The following is a 13,746-nucleotide window of genomic DNA, read 5'->3' as shown; positions in this document are numbered from 1 at the left end:
TATCACTTGCCTTTATGCATCACGGGAAAAATATCTAACATCCACACCGCCATCTGCTTTTTCCCCTTTTTCTCTCTTTATAGAATCAAAAGTTCAAAACCTATTTACCTATATCAAAACCCATATCGGCATATCATTTCAGATTGTTCAAAAAATCAAAACCCGTTTCTTTCAGTTTCCATCGCCTGCTGTTCCAGTTCGGGTTCGCCGTTTGCAAGCTTCAGCAGCTGTCTCTCAACTCTCAAGCTTTGCCGTTCGTTTTAGGATTGCAGAGAAATGCATGGACGGCGGCAGAGAGAGAAAGAGAAAGAAGAGAGAGAGAGAGAGAGAGGAGAGAAAAAAAAAAAAAAAAAAATCAGGTTTTGGGTTGGGTTCAGGTTGAGCCCGAACACAACTCGAATATGTTTGGGTTTTGACAAAACCCAACCCGAACATGACCGATTTGTGAATATAAGCCCCAGTTTCAAAATTTTTGGGTTGGGCTGGGTTAGCCCGCCCAAGTTGCAGTCATACCCCCTCTATTATCAAAAGTATCCATAAACCCCTATCTATAAAATAAAATAAAAACCGTAAACTATAAAAAGCTATCAGATTAATTTCATGCCCGTGATCGACACGTTATTTAGATTGTGAAATGATAAAATTGATCTTATGATTTAATGTTAAATGAAAATTTGATTATTATTATTCTAAAATTACAAAACTACCCCTTTAAGAGGGTTTTCTTCCTCTTCATGACCCCTTCTCTTTCTCTAAATTTAAACTTTTCTCTCTCTAAAACAAGACCCAGTTACCACCCCCACCACACCACACCCATCCACAATCCCTCCACACCACCATTTTAGTTATGGTAAACATAAATTACAAATTCGTATAACTGTTCCACCAAATTGAGCATATAAATCATCACATTGTGCACAGAAGCGAGCACTGCCAATCTCGCATACTCTTTTCCAGGGCACATTCTTGGTCCACCTCCAAATGCGACATATGTGTAAGGAATATGGCTCTCACCTTTTTGGTATCTTGTTGGATCAAACACGTCTGTATCTAATACACCTACAAAATTTGAAAGGCCAAAATGATACGTGCATCTCTGATTTGCTTGCATTTTCAATTTAAAGAGAGAGTGTGGTGGCTATGATTTGAGATCGTTGTGGGTTTGATTGGGATTGTTGTGGTTTCAAATGGGTGGCGATGTGGTGGCGGGAAAGGTGGAATGCAATAGCCGGTGAGGTGAGAATGCTAACATGCCGGAGCCGAAGAGGACCAAACCCAGAAAATGCCGGCAGAGGCTGTAGGGATCCAACGTATTATATTTGTATGTGTGTTTGTGTGTCTGTAAATGTACAAAATACCAGTGTGAAAGAAGAGAGGAAAGAGGGGTATTTGAGTCATTTAAATACTCTTATATTTTTAATCAAGGATTATTATTTTATTAAAGGGTAATAAAGTCTTTTTCTACTTTTTTAGGAACTGTTTGGCTGCAATTTATGACGGGTGAGAGTGTTCAAAAATTGACCAACTTTCATCTGACTGTCAATAGAGCAAATCTCAGGGGGTGCGAGTGTAAATCCAGTTAACTAAAAATAGATTTAGATATTTGATCTATCATTCAAAAAGAAAAAGAAAAAAAGGGCAACTACCTCAATAATTTATTAAATAGAGAAGTTTTTCAATAATTTAAGAGAGTCTTGATAGTTCAGTTTTATGATACTTAGCAATAGAAGAAGGTAGAAAGGGGAAAAAAAAAAAAAATACAGTTGAATAATTATAGATTCCAGTTTTAGATTTACCATCCAAAAAAGAAAAAAAAAAAAAAAAAAAGAAAAAAAAGAAAAGAAAAGCAACTAAACCAATAATTTATTGGGATAATATCGCTTGCCTCCCTTCAGGTTAAGCTTAATTACACGCGGTATTCATAACGTTTAAAAAAATTACACTAACCTTCCTCCAAATTGAGGGGCATTTTATTTCAATAATTTTTTATGTTAAATTACTGCAATACCCTCTAATATTTTATAAATATAACATAAAAGTTTTTTTTTTTTTAATTTTTAAATTGCTATACTTTTACCAAAATACAGTCTCCAAATCGGGCATAAAGAAGATAGATAGCGACTAGTGGTCAGCAGGCTATAGCAGTGAAGTGAAGGGCTTTCATTCGACCTATGCGTGCGTAAGAGCCGTCGCCGGGGGTGACTGTGTGGAGGTAGACGTTGGAGGCACGTGGCAGAACAGGTTTGAGCCTTAAATTTGCAGACGATGAAGGTAAGAGTAGAGCCACAATCTTCACCGCTATCGCGATGGCCATAGCCACCACCACGGCCATAACAAAACCACCTTCTTCACCACCGCCCACCACAGCAGTCCTAGCCACAACCACAGCCACCATCACCGCGACGGCCAGAGTTGCCATCAACGTCGTCGCCACCGCAACATAAACGTTGATCATACGCCCCCTCTCTACACCAAGCTCGCCACTACCCGGATCTGGAGTCTAGCGAGGTTCGACAGAGCCGTGTTGTTCGGAGACAACTCTAGGATCAGAAACCTCATTGAAAATCCTGTGCTTCTGTTTAAAAGAGAGAATTTCATTCCAATTTTGTTGATGATTTACCTATTGTCGTTCAATTAGATCTATGTATATTGACCTCATCTCCAATTTGATTTCCCCCCATTTTCCTTCTTCCTATTGTGTGTATTTTTGTTTTTGTTTTGTTGAACTCTGTTATGTGTATATATGTGTGTATATATATGTATACACATATATAGATCAAGTGAGGGACAGGTAGTGTGACCAGTATATATATATATGTATATATATAGAGTGAGCAGTGTGTTATGTACACACACAGAAGAGTTAACCATGTTCACAATCACAAAGCATGAGGTTTTGGAGTGCAATTTCTTTTCTAATAGTAATTTTTAATTTAAAAATTAGGGTGTATATGCCTTTATAATTTTTTAAAGGCTAAATATGGTATTCCATACTTAAAAAGGGATGACATCAGCTGAAAAAGGTCATTGATTGTTGACTATTACTAGGAGAGGGAAACTGTTATGCTGGAGTTAACCTTAAGGGATGTTACTGTAATTTTTGAAATGTTAAAAGTATTATGTATAATTAAGCCTAACGTCAAGAAAGGTAGGTGATAGTATCTTTAATTTATTTGACATAGAGGTTTTTGAAAATTTAAGAATAATAATAGTTATCACAAAATTGTACAAAAAGCTTATTTAGCTTCTGAAAATGATTTTTTCAATATTATACTAAATTCTTTTCGAATCCTGTTTTTACGAAACTATAAAGAACAATATTTTTGTGAATTTGATATGAGTTTGAATACTGAATTTTTCTCTAAACGTAAAAACCAAATTCTAAAGATGTGAAAATTTAATATACAACTGTGAGTCAAAAAAAAAAAAAAAAAAAAAAAAAAAAAAAAAAAACAACTAATTCAATGCACAAGACTCGATGTCATTGCCGGATTTACTTAAACAAGATTTTAGTGATTGCTAATCATCGACTGAATCTTTAAATTTTCTCTCAATCTCTTGAAAGGTGGTGGTGTGGTAATTCAATCGGGCTGGGATGCAGAAACACAAGAATTAGAATGACCCACACCCACCTCCACCTCCACCTCCACCTCCATTGCCATCTCTAACCATATGAAGAAGGGAGCTGGAAACTGCATGAGTGGCACTTATTATGCACATGGAAATGCTACTGTTCTTCTTGTGCTTTTTAATTTGTACAATTGTGAGTTTATTTTAAAGAAAATTAAAGCTCTTATTTTGTTACATTGTTTTCTAATCCCACATCAATATAATAATTTTTATTATTTTTTATCCTAGTCTTCTGCTATAATGTTCTATATCTGTAATTACCTCCAAATTGGATTGCAGGTAACAAAATGATTCTTCGACATTTCTTCATCTCTAAATAACATAATTTCTTCTTTAATTATAGGTTTAATTAAAAGGGTAAAGTGCAAAGAAACCCTTATGCTATATAAAAAAATAAAAATAAAAATAAAATGTCCTAAAGATCTCATAATTTTGTAACAAATTTGTCCCCATTTTGACAATTTTTTTTTAGGGCATTTAAGTATTTCAGTCTTTAATTTTTCATAAAAACCCCAAAATTTGAGAAATTTTTTGTAAAAACCCACAAGACTCCAAAATTTTAATAAAAATCACAAATCCTTGAAATCAGTATTTTTTTTCATATTTATTTGTCTCAAGGGTGTTTTAGATATTCCCATCTTCAAATTAATGCATTGTCTTATTTGCTCTATTTAAAAATTTAAGGTGTTTTTTTTTTTTTTTTTTTTTTCAATACTAAGAGGATATTTGCACATTCTGTATACATCAAGGATTTTTTTTGCACTTCACCCACATTTAAATGTGCTACATTATATGCAAGTGACCTTTGGTGATTTGTTTCAGCTTATATACAAGCTTATTTATAGAAATATGAAACCTCTGATTCTCCAAGTATTTACTCTAATTTAAAGAATTATAAAAGTATATATATGAAAAGAAAAGAAAAGAAAATGATTGAAGATTAAACAAGAAAAGGAATCAAGATATATATACCAAGTTACAGGAAGAAATACCAAGCTACATTACTGGTAACTTCATAATTGACAGATGTTTTGCTCCATTAAATGTCCCATTGGGGATTTCAGGTTTTTGAACTATGAGTTCAACCTCAGCATTGAAATTGATCATGACAAAGGAACCCCTGCGACCAAGCACTCCCGCCCCCAAACACAGAGACCGAACAACCTGAAGGTGGGTATGAAAAATCATCCAACTCTATATAATTGTCTTCTAAAAAGGCTATTAATTGCTGAGTAGCCAAATCATCAATGAACACCGTGCCATTGCCGCTAAGCCCAGACGACATCACCTGCAAAAAATCCACCCCACCATGGTAACCAGCTACGCTAATATAGTGGAGGAAGATAAATTTAGGTTTCATGTGTGCTAAGCTACGCTAATCTGCATGTCTTACAATTTTACATAAATTGAGGGAGGTTTATAGATACTAAAATAGGCGTTAATCATTAATTTTCTTGGTAAGTCATGTGCATTACACAATCCAGAGGAATAGATGCTGAGAAATAGCATCTATTCAAGTATAAATGTAAATTGTGTAGGCCTGTGAGGTAAAAGACTGAAACCTTGCTTCCAAATTCAATAAAAATCTTGATGCAATGGACAGTGAAAGACACAAAAAAAAAAAATAATAATAAAAAAAAAATAAAATAATCTTTTCAAAGCATGCACACATAAATAGTATTTATAAGTTCCCCATAAACATAGCAAATGAATATGCATAGCATGCATGATGCACATTGAATAAAGCCAGTACTAAGACGTACAAATGTGCATTTTGAATTGATAAGATGTGCTACCATGCTTGAAATAAACAAATAAAATTAATAAAATTGATAGCATCACATCTGATCTAAGAGAAAATGTGTGAAATAAAAATACCGGCTCATTAGGCTGTGTGCTAGAAGGAAGTTGAAAGCTGGCAACAGTGACAGCCTCAGCAGGAACTCGATCATCAAGCTCATCAACCATTCCCATTGGAAATCTCAAAACCTCATTCTTCCTTTCAACAGAATTGTCATCATGCACGGTCCCATCATACTGAATACGAATGTGACGTACGGTTGCAACTCTTCCTTCACCACAAGAACTTAGAACATGCTCTAATATGTTATTTACAGCATGAGATTTAGCAAATATCCGGCATAGAACAAAGGAAGCCTGCAAGAGTAAAGATCAAATTGTTCATAACAGAAACAAATGAAAAGGCAATGGAAACAGCCCCCATTCCAAAAACATTTCCCCTTGTGGCTTGTGCCTTTTCTAATCCCAATTGGACAGAATAATACTAACGCCACAGAACTTTCAAGATGAAACTGCAACTTAATTGGCATAAGACATGACGCTTTAACTTGTTTCTAATCTAAACCAAATGCTAATAAGATATCACAAGCAGGGCATAAAGTTATGAACACAAAACAAAACCAGACCGTATTCCCATCTAAAGAAGATCAAATTACAAATATTATCCCAAGCAAGTACACTTCCTTGGACAAAGTTTGAATAAAAGGTCACAGCTCACGAATAAAATATACCATTTGTCAAGCGTTGGGACTAGACTGATGTCTTATTATACAGGGATGGGACTAGCTCAAAGCAAGGAGCTTGCAACAGCTAAATCACGATCTCTTGTCGAGCTTATATTGACATGTAGCTGCCACCTTTCAATGCCGAGAATGAAGCAAGTGCTGCAGGAGCTATCTATTCAATCGGAGAATGAAGCAAGTGTGCAGTAGCTATCTATTCAATCAGGGAGATGGCAAGCAGATATTACTCGTCCAATTTGGGGTCATCATTGACCAAGAGCTGTGGAGTATTATCTAATAAGAAATGCACAGTTTTACGGCAGTTGCTAGGTAGGCTTCATGATGTAGCATAGATTGTTAGATTTTATTTTGTTTTGGACAATTAGTAATAAAGTTTCAATTATTCAATGTGTGTGTATATCTAATGCTATCATGATGGGTGTATTCACATCCATTAAAATAGTTCATGCTAGATGCATGACTACTAAAGACCAAGAGTAAGGATCTTAGGATTCTTAGTTTATATACCTAATTCTAGCACATTTGAGTGGAAAGTTGGGTATTTCCTCAAGGTGACAATTGTTTCCTAACATACAAACCTAAGATGTCTCTATAAACATTGGATACGAAGATATATTTTAAGAGCCGTTGTCTCTGGTTTTATCTAAGAAAAATCATTGTCAAGTGAGGACAATTATTGCAAGAAAACTCAGCCATTTTTTGTTTTAAGTAAAATGGAACAAAAAGCTTTAAATTTTCATTCAAACAATAATGCTTCACAATCAATCTCTCCTGCCTCACTAATCAATATAATTTAAGAGAAACAAAAACAATTCCCCAAATGTAATAAATAGCCCCCAAACTGGACCCTAATACACATAATTCCTTCAAATAATCACAATCCAACATAATGAAACCAAAATTATATGAAAAACAAGGGAAAAGGAGAATCAGAGTAAGGAAATACCTGATTATGATCAATTGGGGTATATTCATACATAACCAAATGGGTCCGCTTGCCAGTTTTTGGGGAATTCCCCAAATAGAACACAAAAGTCCTCCTAGTCCCCACCACAACCTTCCCTGCACCGGAACACACATCACTGACCCTACCCCTACTCTTCCAGTACCCACCACCGGCCCTCCTCCTCCCTCTCTCCTTCAAAACCCTCGCCGTGTAACAGTACCAGTGCCTCTTCCTCCCTCCACGACTGAAGTGGAAGCAAGAGGATTCGGGCAAATCGAACGGGTCGTGACCGTAGAGATCAATTTCTCGGATCAAATCGCACCCGAATCGGCGATCATCGGCGTTCTTGCTACTGAGGTGGTAGCATAGGAGTTGGTCTTCGGAAGGGTAGAATCGGCAACAGTGGGGGAGTGAAAAGGACACCATTTTTCTGTTTTTCGGATCTCCCATGCAACTGAGAGTTGCGTTCATTCAATTCTTGTAACAGTGTTTTAGAGAGAGAAAGCGAGAGGAATGAGAGAGAGAGGGAAGGGTTTTGTACAGGACACAAACCTTTTCAGGGGTTTCTGTTGGGGTCTTGATCTGGTGTAGGTACTCCTTTGGTGTGAGCCAATGCGCCGCCAGGTTTATGATTTGTGCAACATTCAAGTGTTAAATGGTTTACATTATTTATTTATTTATTATTATTATATATATATGTGTGTGTGTGTGTTTTTTTTTTTTTTTTAGTCTCAAAACAAAGCTAAAACTCGCAGGTTTTCAAATAAAAAAACGTTGTAGATTGTAACACTAGTTATTCAATAAAAGCACCTTATTTAAATTTTGAAAAATTGTGTGAGAAAAATAATAGAATAACAGGTACTGGGGATACTGGGAATATGGTACTCATACAAAATAGTAAATTAAGAGAAATTATTATGTCCGGCTCACAAGAAATATTTTTCATTAGACAGGGTACTGCATAGTAAATTGAAGACACTAAGTACGGCGCGGATCGGATACGGCCCATATGACACAAAATGGGCCAAGTAGGTGATCTTGTTCCGAACCAACTAGTCTTAAGCTAGGCCCAAGATTGAATAGTGATGCTGAAGGCCTGCTAAAAATAATCGAGCCCATATCAAGGGAGGCCCGGAACATGGCCCAGCGCGAGGAATTAGTTAGGAAACCTCTAAGACCATTGTAACAGTCTATAAATAGATTGAAAATAGATGGAAAAAGGGGAGAAAAATTCTTGAAGTGTAATGAAACTTTCAGAGAAATTTCTTACATCTTCAATGGCGCCGCCGTCTATGGGAAGCGATGAGGATTGATTGACGATCGGTCAAAAGTGATGCGTGACGAAGAAGCTGAATCAAGATCGGCAAAATCGTTATCTGTTTGGCTGAATTTCGATTTTGGTTGATTGTGAGAGATTCACGTTTGATCTACGCAGATCTGATCTGTGCTTGTTCAGTCGATCAACACGATTGTGTTTTGTTTGGCAGAGCTAAACCTGACGAGTTCATGGTGGAAGAAGTTTGGATCTGGCCTAGAAAGATCAGAATTCAGCTGATTTGAGTCTAAATCTAGTGCGATTGCATTAGCGAAACTCAGATCTAATTAGAAATTTTCAGTTAATGACTTTACTCCGATCAGGAATGATGATCGGAAATGAGAGCTCAAATCCATTGGAGAATGGCCAGTAATCGAAGCTCGATGAGTTGATGAGTGTAATCGAAGCACTAAGAAGAGAAAATGCAGAATTGCGAGCTGGAATGGAGCGTCGTGAGGCTCCTACTATTCCAAGGCCACCTCCAGTAGGAGAGGGAGTTGTGCTATCCAAGGCTACTCATCACGATGATCCAGAAGGAAACAATCGTATAGATCTTCATCGCGAGGAGATTGTGTCAGGCGATCTACCTCCAAACGTTCGTCAAATGGAGAGCAGGAAGGAACTATCCACTTGGATTTGCATCGCGAACGGATCATGCGAGAAGAAGCCAACGCTTTTGATCCAAGTCAAGGAAGGTTGCGGCGTGATGAAGCAATGGAGTTTGGCCATTATGGAGCTCCATCACTGTGGCATAGGGGATTCACAGATGACAGAAAGTTTGATCCACCCTATCGACCTTCAATGGCGACGTATGATTATAGGAGTTTAGATGGAAGATCTACGGATCCGAGGATTCCACCACGGTTTTCAAGGGAGAATGAAGCACTCCGGTCCTCCGCAAGAACGGTTGCATCACCGTTCACTAGTGAAATCCTGAACGCTTTGAATCCGAAGAAGTTTTCCATGCCGGTATTCATTCTGTTAGATGGAACGACCAACCCGATCGATCACATTTACCATATTCAGTTGAAAATGGCTTTGAATACGAACAATGACCCTTTAATGTGCAAATGCTTCCCTACAAGCTTGGCAAGGCCAGCCCTCAATTGGTTCAAGAATCTAACTTGAGGCTCAATCGTTAGCTTCCAAGACTTGTGTAATAAGTTCATTAGCCAGTACTACGAGAATAAGCGCCTAACAAAAGATGTGTGACAGCCCAAGTTTTTTAACCCGGTGCGTCAGTGATGAACCGAAAGATGATCCGATAACAGATCTGAAATGCGGAAGCAAAAGATAAACAACGGTCTTTAGAGATACAACACGACTCTAAGACACCATTGTGACCCTCAACGAGGTTACGGAACCCAAAGGAATCAAATAGGGAAGCAATATTTCAAAAATGAACAAGATTGAACCTAGGGGCAAAATCATCATTTCCAGCTTAAAAGTGGGTGCCACCGAGCACACCATTGGAAAGATAATGAAAAATCAATGAACTTAGACTCAAAAATCGCTTGATTCGGAGTTCAAATGAAGAAGATATGGCTAACGGAAGAAGAAGGGGCAAAACGGTCCAAAAGAGGTAACCCATGAACATCTAACCGGTTAGGAAGCCAAAAACAGTGAAAAAAACACTGCCCACACTCATCTAACTGGTTACGAAACCCCTCGTAACCGTTTAGATGTGAAGGGGCAGTAAGGGTGCGACCCAAAAACTTGGCAGTAGGGGTTTTTCTGGAAAAAATGGAAATTTGAGTGCCTAGATGACATTTTCTGAAAAAACACAAAGAAGAAACCCCTCCTCAAAATCGAGTTTTCTACGTGACTCTCGAGGAAAATTGAAAAATATGCAATGTGAAATGCCCAAAATGCCCTCCCAAGAAAACTGGTCCAGAGTGTCCAAAAAGCTGCTAAATTTAAAAACTGAGAGCTGAATTTCAGATGCGATTTCCGATGCCAAGATGGCATTTTCTGGAAAAACACGAAAAAGAAACCCCCCCTAAAATCATATTTTCTAAGTGACCATGTGAAGAACAGAATTTATTTCCCAAAGAAAATTCCCAAAATACCCTTAGGTCAGAATATGCAACAAAAGTGTAAAATGAGTATGTAGGAGGCTCATTTCACCAAAGAAGAAGTTTTGCCCGGAAACGACCATGCACGCAAACGTAACTTACCTAGTAAGATGTGCTACAATGGTCCATGGCCCAAAAATATGGCCGATACAAAATATGACCCCCCTAACGACTAAAATGCCAAAAATGTAATTTGAAATGAAAACTTGGAATTTAAAATTATGAAATGGTTTCAAAATACCATTTGGCCCTTGGCCACACTTCATATATGATTAATGAGACCTTATGGAAGAATCAGAATAGAATTGCCACACCCAATGCAAACATGGTGAAGCAAAAACTCAATATTTTTCAATACTTTCTTAATATTCCATGCAAGGTATGGCCATGAACTTTAATCTTTCACAGAAGATAAATATTAATTAAAAAGAGTAATTCTTATTTAATTAATTCCAATTTAATATATGTTAACTAACATATTAAAACAAGAGTTTCTACCATGCCATAATTCAAAACCAAGTTTCTCATCATCATGAAAATTAAATCTTATACAAAGAATTAAATATTTCAAATTTCCTAGATTTGATACAAAGCATGCATATAGGTTGTATAAACATGGAAAACACACAATACAACACATATAAAATCCTAAAACATTCCCTACCTCCATTTGAGATGAAATCTCAAATCCCCACCAAAATAAATCGGTTCCGAATCCGACGAAACTCCTAGGTTTTGTCGGGGACAACACCACGAACATGAATCCCAAGGAAGCCCCATCAAAAACACAACTTGACTTCAAACCCGAACTCAAGAAATGGCCAAAACGAGATTCCAATTGGTTGGAATCGAAGGCCTCACCGAGGGGAACAATAAACACAAAGGCATCACCACTTTTTAATGAAGGGAAGAAGTCCAAAAGAGGAGAGAGAAGATGGCAGCCATGGATGGAGCTTGGACCGGCCATGAGAGAGGAGAGAGAGAGAAAAATCTGATTTTTCTTTCTAAGGCCCCCTATTTATAGAAAAACTCAAAAAGTGCCCCGAACGGGCCCCGCCGGATCCGGAAAAGTGGAATTCACACAGACGTGCTCAAATGGCAAAACTCAGTGAATGAAAAAGATTCCAAATGAGAAAATATGAACAACGGAAGAAACGACGTCAAAAACTGAGTCCTGAGTAGAGAGTTATGCCTAAAACAAGTTTGGCGCAAATTGAGGTCAAAAACCCTAAAACTAGAAAACATCATCCAGGAGGAAATTCTAAGAGTCCACGACTCAACGAAATGTGAAAATGAATCCCGTATGAGGATCCAGGCTCCAAACAAGGCATTGAGCAATAACTTTCATTAATTGCACAATAACCCCTCTAAAAAGTGAAAACTGCGAAACTGCCCCAGAATGAAAATATCTTCCAAAAGATATTTTCTTAGATACCTTTGAAATAAAATATCTTCAAAAGATATTTATGAAAAACACCCCAAGAAAAGAAAAAGTTTCCAAAGAACTTTGCATTTATGCCCCTATGGACACCGGGAGCAACCAGAGTACTTTCTCACGAAAGTAAAGATACGTATCTCATAGAAATCATTGGGAATGAAGATATGTGAAGTCAGAAACCAACTCCGAACACAAGAAGTGTGGTTACGCAAACAAAGTGACAAACGCGGAAAAGACGAAATAGGGAAGAAGACAAAATAGCGCATAGTGTCAAAAAACGAAAAATGTGGAAACGACTCGGTCCTCAAAGGAAGTTGTCAATCCACAGAAAAGAGTCTTGGAAATCACTCTAGAGCATTCGAGACGACACTAAGCGATGTGAAACAGAACCCAGAAAGGAAAAGATCCACGGAAAAAATTTATTTGAAAAATCCGGGTCATTACAAGATGTTTCAAGCCTTTTCACTATAAAGCAGCATGAAGATGAACGGCTTCAGGCTTTCCTCACCAGGTTCAATCTTTTCAAGAACATGGTAATGGAATGTCAACCATCCACGGTGGTTCAAGCATTTAAGCTAGCCATGAACCGAGGGACACCATTCCACATAAGCCTGGTGGTGGATACGCCGAAGACCATGGATGAGCTGAACGAAAGAGGTGATGGTTTCGTGCGTTTGGAAGAAGAGGAAGCAGCTAATGCGAGAAAAACGTCGATTATCTTAACAGAGGAGAAGTCTAAAGCCAAAATTTGGCAAAAACAAGCTCCATCACAGCGTCAGACCTCCTGGAAGGCAGAGAAAAGGCCCAGAGAGGAAGAGCTGGTTACTCTCCTTAAAGTCACTTTAGCACGACTGTATCAAGAGAACAATGATAATTTTTGTCCTCCATTACCAATCAGACAACCTTTTGAATAGAGGGATCAATCTAAACATTTTGCTTTTCATAGTGACTTTAGTCATCAGATTAATGAATGCATGAACTTAAGGAGGCAAGTGGAGATACTGATCGCAAGGGGAAACTTTGCGGGATATGTTAAAGGGCCAGCATAGGAACAGAACCGACCAGCTGAGCAAGTCGAGAGAAATCAGAAGTCGAATCACCATAACGCTCAGCTCGTTCGGATTATAAATGCAATTCATGGCCGACCTGAACAGACAGCAGAGTCTGAAGAGTTGCTCCGAATGTGTCTCCATCAAGCACAAATGAAGAGGAGGATAGGTAGCGTGAATGCTCTGCACCAACAGCATGTATCAACATAGATAAAGTTCGACAGAATGGATTTGCTGTGAGTTCAAGTTCCTCATGAAGACCTTTTGGTTGTTAGCTTGACAGTCGCAGAATGCCTGGTCCGAAGGGTGCTAATTAATCCAGGGAGCAGTGCGAATGTCATGCCAAGGGTCATTTTCGATCGGCTAGAGATAAAGCCGAAGGCGCTTAAATGCACTGGAAATCCGTTATTGGGATTCAATGGAAAACGAGTAGAACCGATCGGCACAGTAGAATTGCTTGTCCGAGCTGCCGAGAGGGAACTTGTTGAAAGCTTTATGGTAGTTGAAATCCATCCATCGTACAATCTACTAATAGGAAGAGTGTGGATTCATAGGGTCCAGGGAGTCCCATCGACCCTACACCAGGTAATGCGATGTTTGAGCCCGGATGGAAGCAAGGTGATTGATATCCATGGGGATCAAGTTGCTGCTAAGGAATGTTACTCGGTAACTCTGAAAGCCTCAGGGAAGGGAAAAGCTCTCGTCCGTTCTGCTAGCCCAGGATAGCAATTACAAAAGCCTCCCCCCAGC

General features: G+C 38.1%; 1 protein-coding gene across 1 annotated transcript; it reads right to left on the bottom strand.

Annotated features, from left to right (window-relative positions):
• Nucleotides 1–4,492: 4,492 nt before the first annotated feature.
• LOC132278541 (NAC domain-containing protein 55-like) lies at nucleotides 4,493–7,900 on the bottom strand. Its single transcript, XM_059780356.1, has 3 exons — nucleotides 7,120–7,900; nucleotides 5,509–5,787; nucleotides 4,493–4,918 (listed from the first exon to the last, which is right to left on the bottom strand). Exons 1-3 carry the CDS (start codon nucleotides 7,588–7,590, stop codon nucleotides 4,718–4,720), a joined length of 951 nt encoding a protein of 316 aa, XP_059636339.1. The 5' UTR covers nucleotides 7,591–7,900; the 3' UTR covers nucleotides 4,493–4,717.
• Between the last annotated feature and the right edge of the window lie 5,846 nt (nucleotides 7,901–13,746).

This window comes from Cornus florida, unplaced genomic scaffold (genome assembly GCF_030987335.1).
Source record: "Cornus florida cultivar Cherokee Brave unplaced genomic scaffold, ASM3098733v1 CherokeeBrave_3.0.0_Hap2_Chr10, whole genome shotgun sequence".
Classification (NCBI taxonomy): domain Eukaryota; kingdom Viridiplantae; phylum Streptophyta; class Magnoliopsida; order Cornales; family Cornaceae; genus Cornus; species Cornus florida.
The sequence above is the reverse complement of the archived record's forward strand: the minus strand, read 5'-3'. Positions and strand labels throughout refer to the sequence as shown.

What these genes read in the sequence shown, in the direction of transcription:
- LOC132278541 (XM_059780356.1), bottom strand. Translation starts at nt 7,590, where the DNA reads ATGAACGCAACTCTCAGTTGCATGGGAGATCCGAAAAACAGAAAAATG. An exon ending in CCCCAATTGATCATAATCAG is followed by an intron (nt 5,788 to 7,119) that starts GTATTTCCTTAC and finishes TTACTCTTGCAG; the next exon opens with GCTTCCTTTGTTCTATGCCG. An exon ending in GCACACAGCCTAATGAGCCG is followed by an intron (nt 4,919 to 5,508) that starts GTATTTTTATTT and finishes GATTTTTTGCAG; the next exon opens with GTGATGTCGTCTGGGCTTAG.